Source organism: Lutra lutra, chromosome 2 (assembly GCF_902655055.1).
Source record: "Lutra lutra chromosome 2, mLutLut1.2, whole genome shotgun sequence".
Taxonomy (NCBI): domain Eukaryota; kingdom Metazoa; phylum Chordata; class Mammalia; order Carnivora; family Mustelidae; genus Lutra; species Lutra lutra.
The window spans coordinates 22,419,036-22,441,669 of NC_062279.1; the positions used below are offsets into that span (position 1 = coordinate 22,419,036).

General features: G+C 36.1%; 1 protein-coding gene and 1 non-coding gene across 4 annotated transcripts in view; one reads left to right on the plus strand and one right to left on the minus strand.

The window, feature by feature from the left end:
* TUSC3 (tumor suppressor candidate 3) overlaps positions 1-22,634 on the plus strand; it is a 251,700-nt gene that overhangs the window by 108,873 nt on the left and 120,193 nt on the right. For all 3 annotated transcript variants that reach the window (XM_047715981.1, XM_047716000.1, XM_047715990.1), the window contains exon 3: positions 15,804-15,921. In XM_047715981.1, the coding sequence (XP_047571937.1) occupies positions 15,804-15,921 (118 nt within the window). The remainder of the gene's footprint in view (positions 1-15,803; positions 15,922-22,634) is intronic.
* Positions 21,920-22,026, minus strand: LOC125094507 (U6 spliceosomal RNA). The gene has a single exon (XR_007125534.1). It is a non-coding gene; the product is annotated as a U6 spliceosomal RNA (small nuclear RNA).

Genomic DNA, 22,634 nt, shown 5'->3' on the forward strand with positions numbered 1-22,634 from the left:
GCTGAGAGAAGAATCTCTGAGCTAGAGGATATATCAGTAGAATTTTTGAAAACTAAAAGCCAGAGAGAACAAAGCCTGAAAAAAAATGCAGAATATCCATGGACTGTGGGACAACTACAAATCAGTATTGATGTGTAATGGGATTAATCAGGAGAAGGAAAAGAACAGAATAAATATTTGCAATAATAATGACTGAGATTTCTCCAAATTAACCTCAGATCTCAAACTGCAGATTGAGAAAACTCGAAGAACATCAAGTAGGATAAATGCCAAATAAAGTAACACCTTTGCATGTCATCTTCAAACTACAGAAATTAAAAACAAACAAAAATTCCTGAAAGAAGCCAGAGTGTGTTGGGGGAAACCTATAGAGGAACATGAACAAGAATTACATTTGACTTTTTAGAAACCATGTGAACAAGAAGAGTGGGATGAAATACTTAAACGTTGAGAGAGAGTAGGATAGCATTTGCACCCTATGAAATTATGTTTCACAAATGAAGGATAAATACTTTTTCAAACAGACAAAAATTGAGATTCCTTGCCAGTTGACCTGCCTTGTAAGAAATGTTTTAAAAGAAGTTCTTTATAGAGAAGGAAAATTATAGGTCAAAAACTTGGGTTTATATAAAGAAAGGAAGAACATCAAAGAAGGAATAAGTAAAAGTTAGATAAAAGCTTAGGGAAGGAAATAAAGTGTGTACAGATTTGGAAGTAAGACATAAAACTGTCTTTGTTTATAAACATCATGATTATCTATGTAGAGAACCTTCGAAAGAATCAAAAAAAGTTTTGGAACTAATGATGAATTATTGCAAGTTCACATGAAACAAAGCAAATATGCAAAAGCTAATTGTTTTCCTGTATACCAACAATAATACATGATATTTGCAATTAAAAACACAGTACTATTTACATTAGCACCTCCCAGAATGAAATAAATACTAAGGTATAACTCTAAAAATAAATACTAAGGTATAACTCTAAAAATATGTAAAATATGAGAAAAATTATAAAAGTAATGAGTGAAATCAAAGAACAAATAAATGGAGAGATATTTTATGTTCATGGATAAGCAGACTCACTATTGCCAAGATGTCAGTTCTTCCCAATTTGATTTATAGAATAAGTGTAATCCCAATAAAAGAATTTTGTCATTTTGTGGATGTTGATAAACTGATTCTAAAGTTCATATGGTGATGCAAAACACCCAGAATAGCCAACACCATATTGGGGAAGAACATAGTTGAAAACTGACATTACCTGATTTTAAGACTTACTCTAGGGACGCCTGGGTGGCTCAGTTAGTTAAGCAGCTGCCTTCGGCTCAGGTCATGATCCCAGCGTCCTGGGATTGAGTCCCACATCAGGCTCCTTGCTTGGCAGGGAGCCTGCTTCTCCCTATGCCTCTGCCTGCCATTCAGTCTGCCTGTGCTTGCTCTGTCTCTCTCTCTGACAAATAAATAAAAATCTTTAAAAAAAAAAAAAAGACTTACTCTAAAGCTACAGTAATCAAGATATTGTGGTGTTGATGAAAGCATAGATGAATACATCAGTGGAACAGAATAGAGAGCCTAGAACTACATGTCCATAAATAGCTGATCTGTGAGAAAGGGTCAAAGGCCATAAGTGAAGCAACAATAATCTCTTTAGTGAACGGTACTGGAATAGTTAGAGATCCACATGCAAAAAATGAATCTAGGTACAGACCTTGTAATTGTCTCAAAATTAACTCAAAAGGTATAGACCTAAATGTAAACTGCAAAACTATAAAATTAGAAGATAGGAGAAAACCTGGATGACCTTGGGCATGCATGGTGAAGCCTTTTTAGATAGAAAACCAAAGACATGATTCATGAAGTAATAAATGATAAACTGGATTTCATTAAAATGAAAATTTTCTGCTCTGTGAAAGGACGGTATCAAGAGAACTAGTAGACAGGCCCCAGACTGGGAGAACAATATTCACAGAAGACTCATAATGGACTCATATTATCTGAAATATAAAAAGTACTCTTAAAATAATAAAAACACACCACACACACAAATGCACCAAAGACCTTAACAGATACCTCACTGAAGAAGGTATATAGATGGCAGATCAGAATATGAAAAGATGCTCCACATTGTATGTCATCTGGGAAATGACAATTATGATGACAATGAGATCCCAGTACACACCTATTAGAATGCCAGAATTCAGAAAAACCAAAAATACCAAATGCTGACAAGAATGTGAAGTAACAGGAACTTTCTTACATTGCTGGTGGGATGCAAAATTGAATAGCTACTTCGGAAGAAAGTTTTTGTACAAAACAAAACATAATCTGATCATATGATAGCAGTCACTCATGTTGTTTTTGAACTTCTCTGGATAAATACCAATGTCCACACCAAAATGTGCACAGAGATGTTAATAGCAGCTTTATTCATAATTGCCAAAAACTTGGAAGCAATCAAGATGTTTCTCAGTAAGTAAACGGATAAACTGGTACATCTGTACAATGGAATGTTACTCAGTGCTAAAAAGAACTCAGCTATCAGGCCATGAAAAGACATGGAAGAACCTTAAATGCATGTTACTACGTGAAAGAAACCAATTTGACAGAAGACGTGAACAGATATTTCTGCAAAGAAGACATCAAATGGCCAACAGACACATGAAAAAGTGCTCATCATCACTCAACATCAGGGAAATACAAATCAAAACCACAGTGAGATACCCCCTCACACCAGTCAGAATGGCTAAACTTAAGTCAGGAAACAACAGATGTTGGCAAGGATGTGGAGAAAGGGGAACCCTCCTACGCTGTTGGTGGGAATGCAAGCTGGTGCAACCACTCTGGAAAACAGTATGGAGGTTCCTCAAAAAGTTGAAAATAGAGCTACCCTATGACCCAGCAATCGCACTACTGGGTGTTTACCCCCAAAATACAAATGCAGTGGTCGGAAGGGGCACCTGCACCCCAATGTTTATAGCAGCAATGACTACAATAGCCAAACTATAGGAAGAGCCTAGATGTTCATCAAAGATGAATGGATAAAGAAGATGTGGTGTATGTGTATATATATATGCAATGAAATATTATGCAGGCATCAAAAAATGAAATCTTGCCATTTGCAATGATATGGATGGAACTAGAGGGTATTATGCTAAGCGAAACAAGTCAGTCAGAGAAAGACAGTTATAATCGCACAGATATGTGAAATTTAAGAAACAAGCCAGAGTTTCTTAGGGGAAGAGAGGAAAAAATGAAACAGGATGAAACCAGAGATGAAATAGGATGAAACCAGAGAGGGAGACCATAAGAGACTCTTTTTTTTTTTTTTTTTTTTTTTGGTAAGATTTTATTTATTTATTTGACAAAGACCACAAGTAGGCGGAGAGGCAGGCAGAGAGAGAGGGGGAAGCAGGCTCCCTGCTGAGCAGAGAGCCCAATGCGGGGCATGATCCCAGGACCCTGAGATCATGACGGAGCCCTAAGGCAGAGGCTTAACCCTCTGAGCCACCAAGGCACCCCAAGAGACTCTTAATCTCAGGAAACAAACTGAGGGTTGCTGGAGTGGAGGGGAGCGGGAAGGTGTAGGGTGGCTGGGTAATACATTGGGGAAGGTATGTCCTTTGGTGAGTGCTGAAGACTGATGATTCACAGACCTGTACCCCTAAAACAAATAGTATATGTCAATAAATAAATAAATAAATAAATAAAATCTGCTCAAGGGAAAGAGAACATGTACCAAATTATCAAAAATTACCAATCACTAATATTATAAGTATTTTAACTACAGATATCTGAAATAACAGGAAAAAAGTATATTAATATTATTTTAAATACACATTTTGAAATGGTGCTATTCAAAAGGAATATTTTTAATTTGTCAAGAATTATATTATAAAGCTGAGTAAGTTGTAAACTGTATGTACAAATAGTATGTACAAATAGTATGTGCAAATTTCCAGTTTGATAGGTATAAAATTTACATTGAATAATTACAAAAAACAAAACAAAACAAAAAAACATGAAGCCAATTTGTGAAGACTGCATACTGTGTGATCCCAACTATATGATATTCTGGAAAAGGCAGAAGTATTGGAGACAATAAAGACCAGTGATTGTCAGGAATGAATGGTGAGAGGTGAAAAGGCAGAGTACAGAGGATTTGAGTGAAAGTACTCTTGAAGATATTATAATGATAGTTACATGTTTAAACTTTTGTCCAAGCCCATAGAATGTACAATGCTGAAAATGAACCCCAAGTTAAAGTATGGAATTTGGGTGATATGATGTGTCAGTGGATGTTCCTTCATGGTAAAGAAAAAAAAATGTACCATGCTGGTCAATGATATTGATCAATGGGGGGGGTCTATGCATGTGTGGGGGACAAGCAATACATGGGAAGTCTCTCTTCTTCCTTACGATTTTGTTATAAACCTAAAACTGCTCAAAAAAAAAAAAAGTCCTAGGAAAAAATTCCAGATGATTTTTGATGTAAGTGGTTGGGGAACAATACTCTTGAGAATTGAGTTTGTATCTTGATGTATAATTATAGGTGTAGTTTTAACTTGTCTCTTATTATGTGAGTTCAAATTCTGCAGGCTGTAATAATTACTGGCCAGAGAACAGAGCCAAGCCGATTAAATTCTGTTCTTCAGATTCCTCAGATGAAACAGATAAAGCCAGTACCTGTATTAATAAGGCTTTGTGGAAGTAGAACTATCCTGTGATCCAGCAATTGCACTACTAATTATTTACCCAAAGGATACAAATTTTATATTTATGACATTCAATAAGATCTTTTTAAAGTTCCAACATTTCCAATCTGTGGCAGGGACAAAGATCCTCAGAATCTTTTTGCATATTTTAATATACATAAAAATAATAAAATAAATACTTAACTCTAAAAAAATAACAAGGCTTTGTGGAGACTAAATGAAAGAATTGTAAATACCTAAAAGGGTTCTTGCAAATGGTAAACCTCAAATGTTACTGATGATAGTGATGCTTTTATTTTTATTTTTATTTTTATTTTTTTATTTATTTGACAGACAGTGATCACAAGTAGGCAGAGAGGCAGGCAGAGAGAGAGGGGGAAGCAGGCTCCCTGCTGAGCAGGGAGCCTGATGTGGGGCTCGATCCCAAGACCCCAAGACCAGGACCTGAGCCGAAGGCAGAGGCTTAACCCACTGGCACCCTGATGGTGATGCTTTTAGTTAAGCAGAAAACACCTAATCCCACCTCATGGAACACAGTTTTTTTTGTTTTGTTTTGTTTTGTTTTTCATCTTGTGTGTCTGCCTTTTTGATTCATTCCAGCAAAGTTCTCTAAAGGCTGCATATATTAGGCTCTTTACCACACGCTCAGGAATCCTGTAGGATTCATGCTATGATTTCCTATTTTCAACCTGAGTAAATACATTCTTTTATTCCAATATTTTTGGATGTTATCCTAATTCCTAGGCAGGTTATTATAAACAAGATTTACATTGTTTTGAACTTGTTCATTTATTTTGTATTCGTTATTTAACATTATATACATTTCCCTAATAGATGGACCTATCTTATGGCCAGGGCCTGTATCTTTCTGCTTACTTTTACCCCTCCCAGACCCCATATTACTTCCATCTATTTATTCATCGATCGGTTCTTTATTATTAGTTCCACAAATATTGATCAAATATATACTATAGTTTTTATACCTATAGTGTGTGTGTATAAACTTGTGAACAATGGATGAATTAGTTTGTTCCTTTACTATATGGTGTGTCAGTCTTCCTCAGACACAATGTCTAAGCATTTATATGTTATCATTTTTTAAAGAGAGCAAAAATTCTATCGACTTATAAACTGAGTGCTAACTGCATATATATACAATTTAGCATCTCTTATGTTCATACACAATTTTGCTTTGAGATACATGTTTGAATCTCATATTTCATGTTAGAGTTGTTTTCCAAGGAAAGGTAATTTACTTAGGTCTGATAAAGGGAAAAATAGATGTATAGGAAACATGGAACATGATGGACACAACCTCTTTATCTTACCTAGTAGTCAATTACAGTATAGTATTGAATTGTTGATATCTCAACCCTTTAGAGGCTTTGGGTTTATTGAATGTATTTCAGTATATTTAGTAGGGTCCTGGGAATGTATAGCATAACCAGAGGAAAATCATTCTGTTAAAATGTTTGTATATTGTGCTGTTTACCAGTTTGTTTTCAGAGTACCAGAACCCTAAGTAATAGGCATTCTACTCACATCAGATCTCTCTCCACACACCATTATCTATAGAAGTTGATTGATTAGGAGTTTTATGAAGAAATACTCTGGAATAACTTTGTAATATATATTTATATACATATACATATATACATCGTAGCTATATGACTCCAAAAGGCATACATTGAGATTTTGGTAAAAATCCATTACCGATTAGGAAGTTTGATTAACATTAAACTGAAAAACCATATTTCTTGAAAAAAATCCCTTCAACGGCATTAAAGATTAAAGTTAAACATTCCTCATGAGAAATACATTAAATATCTTCAGCTACAGACGGGTTAATAATCCGTTTTCATTTTATATAACCTTTTAAAAAGGGTTATAATATTAAAAAGTTACAGCATTTGGATTAGGTGATGTTTTTTCTTGTTCCCATAATAAAAAAATTGAGAATATTTAATATAACAGATTTAACAGAAGCATGCCCTGAAGTTACTGCCTAAGCCCTTCTGGATGCTTTGATGCAACTTGACTGCCCTCTTCAGGCTACATATGAGTACATTAGAACAATTTACAATGTCCTTTAAACTCATAAAAGTAGTCCTCTAATATTCCTCTAAATTACCGAAACAAAATATATTTTTTTAGGTAACAGTTAAGTGGCTTATAGCATTTGTGGTTTTCGACTTTGAATTTCAGATGTCAGTAAGGTCTGAAGTGTGCTAATAAGTACTAGGGATATCTTACTTGCTTGTTAGTCTAAGGCAACATAGACATATGGAAGAATCCAGTTACTTTTTTTTTTTTTTAAGATTTTATTTATTTATTTGTCAGACAGAGATCACAAGTAGGCAGAGAGGCAGGCAGAGAGAGAGAGAGGAGGAAGTAGGCTCCCTGCTGAGGTGAGAGCCCGATGTGGGGCTTGATCCCAGGACCCTGGGATCATGACCTGAGCCGAAGGCAGAGGCTTTAACCCACTGAGCCACCCAGGCGCCCCAGAATCCAGTTACTTTCTTTGTCATTAGTTAGGAGTTCTCTATTTACCTGTTAAGCATTGAGAAGTTGGAATTAAGAGATAAAGGAGTTAAGAGAACTGGTTTTATGGTATGGGGCACATTCCTTCTAAGGAGTCCTTTTTACTTTGAATAGGTATCATTAACATTGAAATACATGTTTTTCAGTCTCTTTGAATTATTTAATGACAAAGAGATCTGTTCATTGATGCTATTGCTATGGAATTGCGCCCAACAACATCAAAACCCACATTTATGTTGTCAGTATTATATTTTCTCTAAGTATTATATTTGTGTTAAGAAAGTGTAATTACTTGGCTTTACCAAAATTCTCTATTCCAGCTAGAAATATACTTTTTTTAAAGATTTTTTTTAAAGATTTTATTTATTTATTTGACAGAGAGAGAGATCACTAGTAAGCAGAGAGGCAAGCAGAGAGTGGGAAGCAGGCCCCTTGCTGAGCAGAGAGCCTGATGCCCGACTCAATCCCAGGGCCCTGGGATCATGACCTGAGCCGAAGGCAGAGGCTCAACCCACTGAGCCACCCAGGAGCCCCCAGAAATAAACTTTTTTCAAAAAATTTTTTATTTATTCATTTGAGAGAGAGTGAGAGTGTTGGGGGTAGGGCCAGAGGAAGAGGGAGAAGCGGATTCCCTGCTGAGTGGGCAGCCTGGCTGGGGCTCCATCCCAGATCCCGGGATTATGACTGAGCCTAAGGCAGATGCTTAACCGACTGAGCTACCCAGGCACCCCCCACACCTAGATATATTCTTAAGTAGAAGCAACCTGTCTAGAAAATTTTTTGGTTGCTTTGGTGCTTTAGATTCTAAAGGAAAATATGTAAGACATAAGTCGTAACTTCATTTATATACTAATTTAATAACCATATATATATATGTGTTTATCCTCATATAGACCAGTATAGTAACATTTCTAAGTGTTTTTCAAACATTTATTTTCTCCATCTCCAATATATAGTACACACTGTTTCCAGATACTACTTTTCAATTAGTATTTTGTACAATTCACTTTTTTCAGAACCGTTATGGTTGTTCACTGTTGAGAGAGTTAAGTCAAGTTCCTATTTATATTTCTATTGGAAGAGAGCTTCCAGTCTCTTCTTCCCTTATTTTCTAACTTTATTTCCCTTTATTTTCTAACATGAAGCCTATATTCTATTATTTAAAATATATAATACACATTTCAGACTGGGTGGTCTTTGTTTATACTGCTTCTGCTACCTTAATATTCTCTTTCTATCCTTCCTTATAATTTTAGTCCTTCCCTTCTTTTCTGAATATTTTCACTTTGTCCAACTACTCCAGTCCACTGTGCTCTCATTCTCCTCTATATGCTATATATATCATACTTAGAATCTGCATTTTAAAAAAATATACATTTGATCTTTGAACAATGCAGGGGTTAGGGGCACTGATCCCTGTATGCATTCGAAAATCTGTACATAACTTAAAAAAATTTTTTTTTAAATTTATTTATTCATGAGAGACAGAGAGAGATAGAGGCAGAAGGAGAAGCAGGCTCCCTGCAGAGCAGGGAGTCCAATGTGGGACTTGATCCCCAGAACTCTGGGATCATGACCTGAGCCAAAGGTAGATTCTTAACCGACTGAGCCACCCAGACTCCCTGTGCCTAACTTTGACTCCCCCCAAATTTATTTATAGCCTACTGTTGACAGGAAGCTTTATATATAACATAAGCAATTGATTAGCAAGTATTTTATATATAATATGTATTATATACTATATTCTTATAATAAAGCTAGAGAAAAGAAAATGTTATTAAAATTACAAGGATGAGAAAATACATTTACAATATTATATCAAAAATTTTTCATATAAATGGACCTTTAGTGCATTTCTATTCATTTTTCTTAGAAACCTCTTAAAGGTAGAGATTATGAGTTATAATTCTTTATTATTGTAGCACACACTAAAATGCTGAATAAACATCGTTGATGATTAAGATCTGGGTTCATATTTGCATATGAATTGATGTTATGGATTATGTTAGATGAGGTTTTAGATGATGTTAAATGATGATTTAGTCATTATATTAGATGATGTTAGATTGACAATTTAGTCGTTATAGCCTTTCAAGTCGTGCCTAATATTCCTTTGGCAAATAGCATGTATTTGGGATGGTAAATAGATTTAAAATATTTCTTTCTTTTCTTCCCAAGACAACCAGTAGAGTAAAGTAAATTGGCCTTAAAAGAGACACTAACCTGTAATGTACAAGACATTAACCTATAATGTACATCTGACTCAGGGGGCTTTTCGTCCTTATGGAATTCAGAATTAGTAATGTAGTGATATTTAGTTTTAGGGTATATATGCTATATTGACTTTTTAGGAAATTATATTATTATTACCATCATCAAACCTTAGTTAAGTGCCCATGCTGTACTAGGTCCTATCCATTGAATGAATAGTCAGTGGATAAATACAACATGCATAAATGGACCAGATATATGGATAAAGCAAATAGTAATATACATTAGCTGAGAAGTTCTATTTCAGGCAGTTGCCTTAGCAAATATTTTAGGTATAGAGATTTGAAGTGACTTCTGAAGGAGAGGAAGTTTTTGAGCAAACTTTTGAAAGAGGGAGGACATTCTAAGCAAAGGATTTAAACTCCAAGAATGAACATGGGACGTCATAAAACAGCCTTTAAGTGTGATACGGTCATATAGTATTGGTCATAGATCTAAGTTGTGGCTGGTGTACGGATGATCTTGCCTTCTGTTCTGCCCATTGTCTTTTATATAGGCAGTGGGAAACTCCGGCTTTGGAACACAGGATAGAATCTACAATTGCTAGTTGGGAATTTCAGCTGAAAAAGTGGGGTGATATGGAATAAATAGTCTGAAGGCAAAATTAATTCATCCTCTTTGACTCCTCAGTACTCTTTGTCACATTTTCTTATTTTCTTCAGAGGACTTATGATTATTTGAAATGTTGGATATACTTGTAGGAGGCCTCTCTCACTGGACTGTATTCTCCTTAAGATCAGAGCCCTTGCTCCTTTTTAATTTTTGGTGGCCGTACTGCGTATTTGTGGAGTGAAGTAATGCCTGCGTGAATGAATGAATACTTGGTGTAGACTGTAGTAGGCCTGGTCTAGTTACAGCATTATGAGGGAAAGAAATTCAACATTATTGCTATGCTACATCATTCTATAAGATACTGTACACAGATGTTGAATACTAAAATTTGATTGTTTTCTTCTTGCATATTTTTTGGAATGAAGCATTTTAATTTCTTAGAATATTATTGTCACAAGAATGCCAGTTTTTGCTGATTTGCTGTTCCCCTTAGTTTCAGTTTTTTGAAGTTAAAATGTTCTTTGTCATGTTACCTGTTTAATGATTTTTTTGAAAGGTAGCATTGTTCTCTTGAGGTTTATTAGTGTGCAGAGATGTTCAGACCTACTTAATTGTTGGTGCCAATTCACCATGCAAAGGGCCTCTTCAAAAATCAATATAGTAATACTATATTCCATACAGCAAAAAGCAAATCAAAATTTAGGACTTATCGCTGGTCTTTACTGTTTTTATTGTTGCAGTGAGGCACTGTTTTAATAGATGAGGGAGAGCATAAGCTCTGTATTCTCTGTTCGTTCCTCTAATAAGCAGAGAGCATGTTCTCATTTATGTCACAGCTTCATTTTACCAGCATCTTAAGCTCTTTCCCTCCTTAGGCCTTTGTGCTGGCTTTTCCTGTTACCCGAAGTGTTTGTTCTCTAGCTTGTTTTGGTGTTGTGTTTTTCTCATCTTCGGGATTTGAGCTTTAGAGTCATTTTCTCTGAAAAACCTAATTTTTGACAGTCCATCTCCCTAGATCCTCCATTATTTTCTGTAATATCATTCTCTGTATTATTTTCTCAGTTTATGTTATTATATATTTTATAGATTTTAATTACTTATTTGGTTGTTTACTATATGTCTCCACTAAAATATTAACTTCATGAGAGCGGAGACCTTAGAAATTAGCTCAGTTATTGCCATTAAGTGCTCAGTGAATAGTTTTTCAGTGAATTATAGTAAATTAAATCTTACTGAACCACCAAAGCTTTAAAGATTGTGATGAGGGGCGCCTGGGTGGCTCAGTGGGTTGGGCTGCTGCCTTCGGCTCAGGTCATGATCCCAGAGTCCTGGGATCGAGTCCCGCGTCGGGCTCGCTGCTCAGCAGGAAGTCTGCTTCCCTTCCTCTCTCTCTGCCTGCCTGTCTGCCTACTTGTGATCTCTCTCTCTCAAATAAATAAATAAAATCTTTAAAAAAAAAAATAAAAGATTGTGATGAAGCACAATGCAGTCTTTTTTTTTTTAAATATTTTATTTATTTATTTGACAGAGATCACAAGTAGGCAGAGAGGCAGGCAGAGAGAGGGGGGGAAGCAGGCTCCCTGCTGAGCTGAGAGCCCGATGTAGGGCTTGATCCCAGGACCCTGGGATCATGACCTGAGCCGAAGGCAGAGGCTTTAACCCACTGAGCCACCCAGGTGCCCCAAGCACAATGCAGTCTTTTTTTTTTTTTTTTAAAGATTTCACTCATTTATCTGAGAGAGAGACAGTGAGAGAGAGCATGAGCGAGGAGAAGGTCAGAGGGAGAAGCAGACTCCCCATGGAGCTGGGAGCCCGATGTGGGACTCGATCCCGGAACCCCGGGATCATGACCTGAGCCGAAGACAGTCGTCCAACCAACTGAGCCTGGGTGGCTCAGTTGGTTGGACGACTGTCTTGCAGTCTTAAGCGGATCCTTAAAATGATCTGTTTTTGATTTATGGTCCAAAAAAATGATGCCCTTAGGGTCTTTATGCTAAATGACCTCAGATTATAGCCCTGTTTGTATTTTACCCTTTTAAATATATATATATATATTAATCACAGCAATATTATGTGCTCCTTGTTAATAAGAAAACAAAAAGTCTAAAATGAACAACTATACTCCTTAGCCTTCACACTCCTCTCTTTGTATACTTGGCCATAGGCAATCATATTATTCCTTTGTATTTTCTTCCTCTGGTGATTTTTTTTCTTCATATTTCTTAAATGTTACTCTTATAACAATATTTCATAAAGCAGACTTGATCTTGATGTTTCTTTCTATGATAGGTAAGTATTTAATTCAGCTCTCCTTATTTGTATAGCTTCCTAGTTCTTTTATTATTGTAACAGTAAATAGCATCCTTCTATTTCTTGTCATTAGCTATAGATCACTTCTTTTATTCCCTAATTGGTCACATGAAGATTAGGAAGCGCACACTTTGTTCTCACCTCTTCCCCTCCTCTTTTGCCTACCAGACCCTGTTAATTATACTTTTACGGTATCAAGAGTTGATAGCATTTACCTTCCATACTGTTCAAAATAATGAACCTTTCTCATTTCCAATTAACCAAAATTATGATACATTTTTAAAAAAAGATTTTATTTATTTGACAGAGACACAGTGAGGGAGGGAACACAACCAGGGGACGTGGGAGAGGGAGAAGCAGGCTCCCCGCTGCGCCAGGAGCTTGATGATGCAGGGCTCCATCCTGGGACCCGAGTACCGTGACCTGAGCTGAAGGCAGATGCTTAACGACTGATGCCCCAGTGTTATGATACATTTTAATTTACATCTTAAATATTATTTTTTTAATAGTTTTTCCTGGACCAAATATGTCTTACGTAATATGGTCTTAGTATCTTCCAACTTTTACTGATTCTAATAATTGCTTAGAATCTTCTTATCTTAAAGTCCAATTAGATTTCTGTTCTAATTTGTACTTTATAACTTCTTAGTTGGATCACAGTTTTCTTACACATCTTCTAGCCTGCCTACATTAATCATGATTCTAGTTGCCCTTTTCCCTTTCTTTTTTTTTTTTTTTTAAAGATTTTTTTTATTTATTTATTTGACAGAGAGAAATCACAAGTAGGCAGAGAGGCAGGCAGAGAGAGGAGGAAGCAGGCTCCCTGCTGAGCGGAAAGCCCGATGTGGGGCTTGAACCCAGGACCTGGGATCATGACCTGAGCCGAAGGCAGCGGCTTAACCCACTGAGCCACCCAGGCGCCCCAACCCTTTTCCCTTTCTTGTAGCGTTTCTATCATACTCCCAAGTTTTCTCATTTTTCTCCTTCAAAATTACCTTTCTTTCTGTTAAATCCTAAGGTAATTTCATATTCCTTACATTTCTGAGAATATGTTTATTTCAAACTTAATTGTTGGGCTTGATACAGACTTCTACATTGAAAATAACATGCTCTTAAAACTCTGAAGGAATTGTTCAGTTATCTGTCAATATCCAGTGCTGGTAATTACCTGTCCAATCCCAATCTCATTGTCATTGTTACATATTTTTTCCTCTGACATTCTTTTTATCTATAATAATCTGAAATATCACAATATGTCTGGTATTGGGTCTTTTCTTGTTTTTCTTACTTAAAATCTGGGTAATATTGTAATTTGAAGACTTAGTCTCCTTTCATTATATTATGTTTCCAGAAATATTTCCTCTATTCTCTCTTGTATTTCTGGGTCTTCTCTGGAAGTTGGAATTTTTGGATTATATCTGTATGTCCCTTTCTCCCTCTTTTTTTCCATTATAGTCCACCTGTGTCTTTTTTATTCTGTAAATTTTATTTAACACTATCTTCTAATATTGGTATTTAATTTCAACAATCCTATTTTAAATTTTAAGTGCTCTCTTTTACTTTCTTTGTTCCCTTTTTCTATGATGTTGTGTGTGTATGTGAATTACTGTTGGAAGAAGCAGGCCCTGAGCATCCCTGCAAGTTCTTACTTGCTTTGCCAAGAAGGCAGAGGCCTGACTGCTCTTTACCTGGGCAGTTGCTCAAGGGGTATGTGCAATGAGAAGCCTTAAGGAATGAAATAATGTCCCCCACCGAGCCAAGCACAGGCTTTATCTCACTTATTATAGAAACAGTAAGTCCCTCAAACTCGGTGTTCCCCTCTTGTAACCCAGTCAACTGTGTGTGCTGGCATTCATGAAGGACCCATAGTGTCACCCGTGAGACTTGGGAGCAGGGGTAACGGATGTGAATGAACATGAAGTAATAAAGTCCTTTGGCAATGACCCAGCATCTCATCTTTTCTGCCAGCTTCTATGAAACAGTAACAGGGCAGCTTGTTAGTTTCTGTGTAAGATAAAATCTCATCCTCTGCGCAGTTCTTGACAAATTCTTCTCACTTTTTCTGAGTATATTAAAGTTTCTTTTTAATGTTTTTGAACTACTATAAATTATGTTTCTTCTGAAGGTGGTTTTGTTTGGGATTTTCTTCTTTTTTCGTTTTTTTTTTTTTTTTTAATCATGTTGTGTTTTCCTCAATCACTAAGGTGATTTTTTTTTTTTTTTTAAATAATCCAGTCATTTAGCTATAGAAAGACTAACATAGGAACTGGTTGGGAGTGGTGCAGGACGTTGGATCTTCTATTCCATATAAAGAAATTTAATTATGATCTCTGAACTCCATTTCTTATCTCCAGACCCTGCTGCTTCTTCATCCAGCATCTTTCCCAACTCTTTCCCGCACTGCAGTCTCCCTTTGTGATTGTACCTTCTGCCATCAAAACTTCTCCACTAGCTTTCTGTTTTCCAGGTATTTCTTCAAATCTCCTATCTGCTGCTGACTCTACTCCAAGTCTTTGTGTTATTATGAGGCTGTACATTTTTGTATCTTCCATTTTGGGCGAGGGAGGAAATAAACTCCTTTCTCAATTATATGGAGGTAACACACTTTATAAAAACGTGTTTTAATGATCACCTGTTGCCTCTTGTTTCTATAACTCTACTTAACATCCTTCTAGTAATGCCATATATCTGTTTCTACTCCAATCCTACACTTAAATAAAGCTTTATCATTTGGAAAATCAATAAAATATCCAATAGAAATTCAAAATAGGAGTGAATAATGTTCATAGAGGAGGGCTTATTTGTGGCATGTGGTTTAACTATGAAGGGAATTTTTACTTACTTTTACTGATTACTTTAGTAACTTTGAATGTAAATGCACTTTTAGATAAATGAAATATGTAAAGATGTTATATAATGCATTTATAATTTTAAAAATGCCTATTATTTTTGTTCTCTGTTAAACAGAATTGCCCATACTCTTAAAAATTGCTTTATGTCCTTTACTAAAAATCATCTGAAGATTGAAATTATAGGTTTAGGGGATGCCACAAACCCTGGAGTTAGAGTTGTTGATTATTTAAAGGGCCATGCCAGACTTTTGGCCCACACACTTGGCATTGCAACCGTTCGACTCTGCCTATACATAGTACTAGCAGTCACAGCAGTGCAAATGGATCAGTGCGGCTGGGGCTCAGTAAAGCTTTATGAACAACAAAATACGAATCTTAAATAATTTTTACATGTGATAGAATCTTTTGTTACAACTATGTGAAAACATAAGATCAGGGCTTGCAGTCTGTACAGAAAGTAGCCAGATTAGCCAACCCCGGTGTTAGAATTACCTGTTTCATTAACAGCTTTGTTTACCCTGGACTACTGATATGTCTTAACTCTGCCCGGTTCTCCTCATCAGGCAAGCTAATGAAGAATATCAAATACTGGCTAACTCCTGGCGCTACTCGTCTGCCTTTTGCAACAAACTCTTTTTCAGTATGGTGGACTATGATGAGGGGACAGATGTTTTCCAACAGGTAAAAGAGTTATTTTATTTTGCTATATATATATATGTATATATATCTTATTTTGCTAATATATTTAATAGAGTTGGTTATGGTGGATAAGTTTTTATTGGTCAAATAAAAATATAATGCATTGAATAAGTTAATAACTACAATACGTAGTTAAAATAAATTCTGTAATGTGATTAAAATAATTTTAGCCAATGTTATCTTTATCATTGCACAGTTTTTGCTATTAGTACGGTAAACGCATTCTAACTTTTCCATTATAGAGGAAATATGTTTTTTCAAGCATATAGTAGTAGTTTACATGCATTATCCTTATTTTGACATTTAACTATATTGGGTTTAGCTGACATTTTGCACAAATTTATGAAATTTTATATAAATTCAATGTAATGTTAACTTAAGCCTCACTTCTTCCAATGTGACAGATAAGGAGAATTTTACATGTAAGGTAATAAATATTTATTTAAAAGTATTCTCTGTTATGGACTGAACTGTGTGCCTCCCGAACTCATATGTTGAAGCCATAACCTAGAAGCGACTGTATTTGGAGAAAGGGCCTCTAAGGAGATAATTAAGGTTAAATGAAATCACAGAATGGGACCCTGATCAAATAGACTTATCTTACAAGGATAAGAAGCAGAAGATAGCAGGGAAGTATGTGCACAGAGAAAAGGCCACGTAAGGACACTGCAAGAAGACGGCCATCTGCAAATGAGTAAAAGAGGTCTCATCACAGACCAATTCTGCTGGCATCTTGATCTTGGACTTTAGCTTCCAGACTGTGAGAAAACAAATTTCTATATTTTAAGCCACCCAGTCCGTGGTATTCTGTTCTAGTAACCTGAGCAGACTAACACATTCTCATTTACACAGTCTTCTCTGTAGAGCAAGACAATGAATTGCAGCATAAGGATGTTGGTTGTCATCGATTCTGTCATGGTCGTGTCATCATCACTGCTAACATGAAGTGCTCATGATCCAAGCACCTCGAAGTGCTTCATGTATATTCTTCATTTAGTTTTACAGTGATCCAATGAGAAAAATAATGTGATCTTCATTTCACACATAAGGAATTTAAAGCATGGAGAGGTTGCTTTTCTAGGTTTACAAAGTTAGTGTAATATAGGGCCAAAGTTTGAGCTCAGTAGTTTGTCTCCCAGAGCTCTAGTTCTTATGCTATTACCTTGCAGCTACTAATATTTTTGTACTTATCACTACATGATCAGTGCTTTTCAAATGTAAAATTTATTGTAGTACATGGCATTGATTAGTTTGATCTGTTTTATTTTTCTCACATGTGACACTCTTTGGCATAATACTTTATCAGGTCATGGAAAAGCATTTAGTTCTGTAAAGAATCTAGCTTGCTAATTATAAATGGGCCATTAGTAAGTATTTTTGCTTATTTGCTTCCAGATTGATTATTCATTCATCTTTGCCAATTTCTAGTTGAATAAGAAATTCCTCTTTTTTCCTTTTGCCTTCAATAGCCTTTATTCTTGGTCTTTCGTAGTATTCCTCACTTATTTCTTCCCCTATAAATTTATTTGTCCTTTGGAGAGTTTCCTTCTGTTCACCTGTTCAACAAATGTTACTGACTCTCTACTCTGTAGGAGCAATGGATTGGTGAGAAACACATATATAGCTCTTCCCCATAAAGAACTTACAGATCAGGGAGCTGATAGTGATACTATCATAATAATAAAACACACACACACACACACACATATATATATACAGTTCTTCCTTGACTTACATTGGAGTTATGTCCCAATAAAGCCATTCATTTTAAGTCGAAAATATTATAAGTCAGAAATGCATTTAATACACCTAACTACTGAATATCATAGTTTAGCCAACCCTACCTTCAGTGTGCTCAGAACACTTGAATTGTCTACAGTTGGACAGAATTGTCCTCTGTGATTTATTGAATATGGTAGTCAGAGTGAAAGACAGAATGGTTGTATGGGCACAGAATGGTTGTTGGTGTATCAGTTGTTTACCCTCCTGACCACATGGTTGACTGAGAGCTGTGGCTCACTGTGCTTAGTCAGCGTCATGGGAGAGCTTTGTGTTGTGTAGCACCGCCCTACCAAAAGATAAAAAATCAAAATTTGAAGTACAATTTCTACTAAATATGTACACTTTGGCACCGTTGTAAGGTTAAAAAATTGCAAGGTGAACCGTCATAAGTCAGGGACCATCTGTAATTTCAAATAACTTTACAAAGGAAAATTATAGTACTATGAGAACCAAGTACTAATTCATGCAATTTGTATGTCTCCGTGGACTCTCAGGAGAATTGACCTGAGAGATCATCAGGTGAAGTGCTACTCATTATATATTTGAATTCTCTCTGCCATATTAGGAAATAGCTGTCCAGGTCCATTGATTGTGCCTGCAAGAGCAGAGGCTTCAAGCCCAAATATCTCTCCTGGCCAAATTTGTAAACTAAGTATTTGAATTGAATTATGGTATTAGTTTAGTTGAATTATGGTATCTTTATATATGTACTACATTCTTAATATATTAAACACATTGGTTCTTTACTTGCATAATTACATATGTTCTCTCCTATTTTTATAAAACAAGGTCTTTCTGGGTCATTTTTTATAAAATAAGTCTTTAGTGGAAATACTCTGATTTCATTTTCTCCTAATGACTGTTAAGAAATAAGTTCAGCAGAACACTATGCTGTTGGTCTCGTTGTTGAGTCAACAGTATGGTGTGGATGAGGACTTTGGCAAACTGGAGCAGACAAACTTGACCTCAGAGGGATACAGCTTGTTCTAGCTGTGTTTAGCAAATGCAGGCCACATGTAGCTGGAGTTGCTTTTTTCAAGGAGAAACCCAAATATGAATTTTATATGAAATTTTTCTATCTTTAAAATGTGGGCAACTAATTCAAACTGTGTGCTGAATACTGACCGTACAGGCTGCCAGTATATAACCTTATAGATATATTGTTAGATATAATTATTGAATTCTTCTGTATGCTTTAGACATAAGATTTTTTTTTTTAAAGTTTAACAGATACGAAAGTTGACATCAAGATTGTTTTTAGTTGAAAACTTCCCTCAGGTTAATTTTGATTCAGCAGAATTCTGAATATAGAACTGTTTTGTCTTATCTAAAACCTAGCCCCTGGCTTAGCAATAAGAGTTATTTTAAAAATGCATAAAAGTTATAGCAGTTAGTGGTTTTATGGGGAATTATACAAAAATAGGGAAGGTACATATTTTGCTTTATTGAGAACTAAAAGATTTTTAATGCTAGGTTTCTTTTCTCACTAACTATGGAACCACATTTTTGTTGAAGAGCTCTTTCTGAATTGACATTTTAAAACATTGTGCTTTCCGAAGATAATATTAACAGGAATGCTAAAACTTACTGGGGGCTTGTTGGGAAAGTAACTTCAGTTATATGTGATTCCCATGTAATGGTTGAGGCTAAGTGAATGATAACAGACCGACCAGTTAATGATTGTGGTGTGTTAGAAGCAGGTATGGACTAGCAATAAGATCTGTATTGTACCTTGCTTTGTGTATAGTCTTGTGGAATTTGTACATTTTAATGAAGATCAAAGCTTTGAATAAGATTTTTTTTTTATTTTTTATAAACATATTTTTATCCCCAGGGGTACAGGTCTGTGAATCACCAGGTTTACACACTTCACAGCACTCACCATAGCACATACCCTCCCCAATGTCCATAATCCCACCCCACCTCTCTCAACCCCCCTCCCCCCATCAACCCTCAGTTTGTTTTGTGAGATTAAGAGTCACTTATGGTTTGTCTCCCTCCCAATCCCATCTTGTTTCATTTACTCTTCTCCTACCCCCTTAACCCCCCATGTTGCATCTCCTCTCCCTCATCTCAGGGAGATCATATGATAGTTGTCTTTCTCTGATTGACTTATTTCGCTAAGCATGATACCCTCTAGTTCCACCCACGTCATCGCAAATGGCAAGATTTCATTTCTTTTGATGGCTGCATAGTATTCCATTGTGTATATATACCACATCTTCTTTATCCATTCGTCTGTTGATGGACATCTAGGTTCTTTCCATAGTTTGGCTATTGTAGACATTGCTGCTATAAACATACGGGTGCACGTGCCCCTTCGGATCACTACGTTTGTATCTTTAGGGTAAATACCCAGCAGTGCAATTGCTGGGTCCTAGGGTAGTTCTATTTTCAACATTTTGAGGAACCTCCATGCTGTTTTCCAGAGTGCTTGCACCAGCTTGCATTCCCACCAACAGTGTAGGAGGGTTCTCCTTTCTCCGCATCCTCGCCAGCATCTGTCATTTCCTGACTTGTTAATTTTAGCCATTCTGACTGGTGTGAGGGGATATCTCATGGTGGTTTTGATTTGTATTTCCCTGATGCCGAGTGATGTGGAGCACTTTTTCATGTGTCTGTTGGCCATCTGGATGTCTTCTTTGCAGAAATGTCTGTTCATGTCCTCTGCCCATTTCTTGATTGGATTATTTGTTCTTTGGGTGTTGAGTTTGCTAAGTTCTTTATAGATTTTGGACACTAGCCCTTTATCTGATATGTCATTTGCAAATATCTTCTCCCATTCTGTCAGTTGTCTTTTGGTTTTGTTCACTGTTTCCTTTGCTGTGCAAAAGCTTTTGATCTTGATAAAATCCCAATAGTTCATTGTTGCCCTTGGTTCCCTTGCTTTTGGCGATGTTCCTAGGAAGATGTTGCTGCGGCTGAGGTCGAAGAGGTTGCTGCCTGTGTTCTCCTCCAGGATTTTGATGGATTCCTTTCTCACATTGAGATCCTTCATCCATTTTGAGTCTATTTTCGTGTGTGGTGTAAGGAAATGATCCAATTTCATTTTTCTGCATGTGGCTGTCCAATTTTCCCAACACCATTTCTTGAAGAGGCTGTCTTTGTTCCATTGGACATTCTTTCCTGCTTTGTCGAAGATTAGTTGACCATAGAGTTGAGGGTCTATTTCTGGGCTCTCTATTCTGTTCCATTGATCTATGTGTCTGTTTTTGTGCCAGTACCATGCTGTCTTGATGATGACAGCTTTGTAACAGAGCTTGAAGTCCGGAATTGTGATGCCACCAACTTTGGTTTTCTTTTTCAATATTGCTTTGGCTATTCGAGGTCTTTTCTGGTTCCATATAAATTTTAGGATTATTTGTTCCATTTCTTTGAAAAAAATGGATGGTACTTTGATAGGAATTGCATTAAATGTGTAGATTGCTTTAGGTAGCATAGACATTTTCACAATATTTATTCTTCCAATCCGGGAGCATGGAACATTTTTCCATTTCTTTGTGTCTTCCTCAATTTCTTTCATGAGTACTTTATAGTTTTCTGTGTATAGATTCTTAGTCTCTTTGGTTAGGTTTATTCCTAGGTATCTTATAGTTTTGGGTGCAATTGTAAATGGGATTGACTCCTTAATTTCTTTTTCCTGTCTTGTTGGTGTAGAGAAATGCAACTGATTTCTGTGCATTGATTTTAGATCCTGACACTACTGAATTCCTGTACAAGTTCTAGCAGTTTTGGAGTGGAGTCTTCTGGGTTTTCCACATATAGTATCATATCGTCTGCAAAGAGTGACAGTTTGACTTCTTCTTTGCCGATTTGGATGCCTTTAATTTCCTTTTGTTGTCTGATTGCTGAGGCTAGGACTTCTAGTACTATGTTGAATAGCAGTGGTGATAATGGACATCCCTGCCGTGTTCCTGACGTTAGTGGAAAAGCTTTCAGTTTTTCTCCATTGAGAATGATATTTGCGGTGGGTTTTTCATAGATGGCTTTGATAATATTGAGGTATGTGCCCTCTATCCCTACACTTTGAAGAGTTTTGATCAGGAAGGGATGCTGTACTTTGTCAAATGCTTTTTTAGCATCTATGGAGAGTATCATATGGTTCTTGTTCTTTCTTTTATTAATGTGTTGTATCACATTGATTGATTTGCGGATGTTGAACCAACCTTGCAGCCCTGGAATAAATCCCATTTGGTCGAAAAATATGGAACGCTTAATGAATTTGCGTGTTATCCTTGCGCAGGGGCCATGCTAATCTTCTCTGTATCATTCCAGTTTTAGTATATGTGCTGCCGAAGCGAGCACTGAATAAGATTATTTTTTAACTCTAAGATTTTTAGATCTTAAACCTTAGGAATTTGTTCCAATGCAGAGAGTTTTTAATTGTAATATATTATTTACATGTTGGCTCTAGCTATCTCTTGTGCACCCAGCATGGAAACACACAGTAACAAAATCTGGCATTGGAAAAAGCACAGACAAGAAGGCAACTGGTGACTGTGTGTTTTGTTCTCTTTAACTAGCCGTACTAATGTCCATAACATGCAAGCCCACTGTTGGTACAGCTGTATCTTTACTTTGGTGTCACCTGTGGTGACAATTTTTGCTTTGATTTCACTTTTCATTCTTAGTATTGTGAAATGCTGAGCTATACTGCATGTCAGGGCCTAAAATCTATTGGCCTTTTATTTGAGGCATTTTTCATAATTCCTTAGCAGTGAGAATTTAATTTATATAATTTTTATAGTTTGCTACTCAGTGCAAATTAAGCTAACACTTGTTTTAGGTATTCTTAATAGGCACCATTTATATCAAAGTAGTATTCTATTCAGTACACTCTTCAAATGGAACTACCTATAGAAAATAGTTGTGAGATATGATTATTGTAAGACACTTGAATTAATAGAGCAATT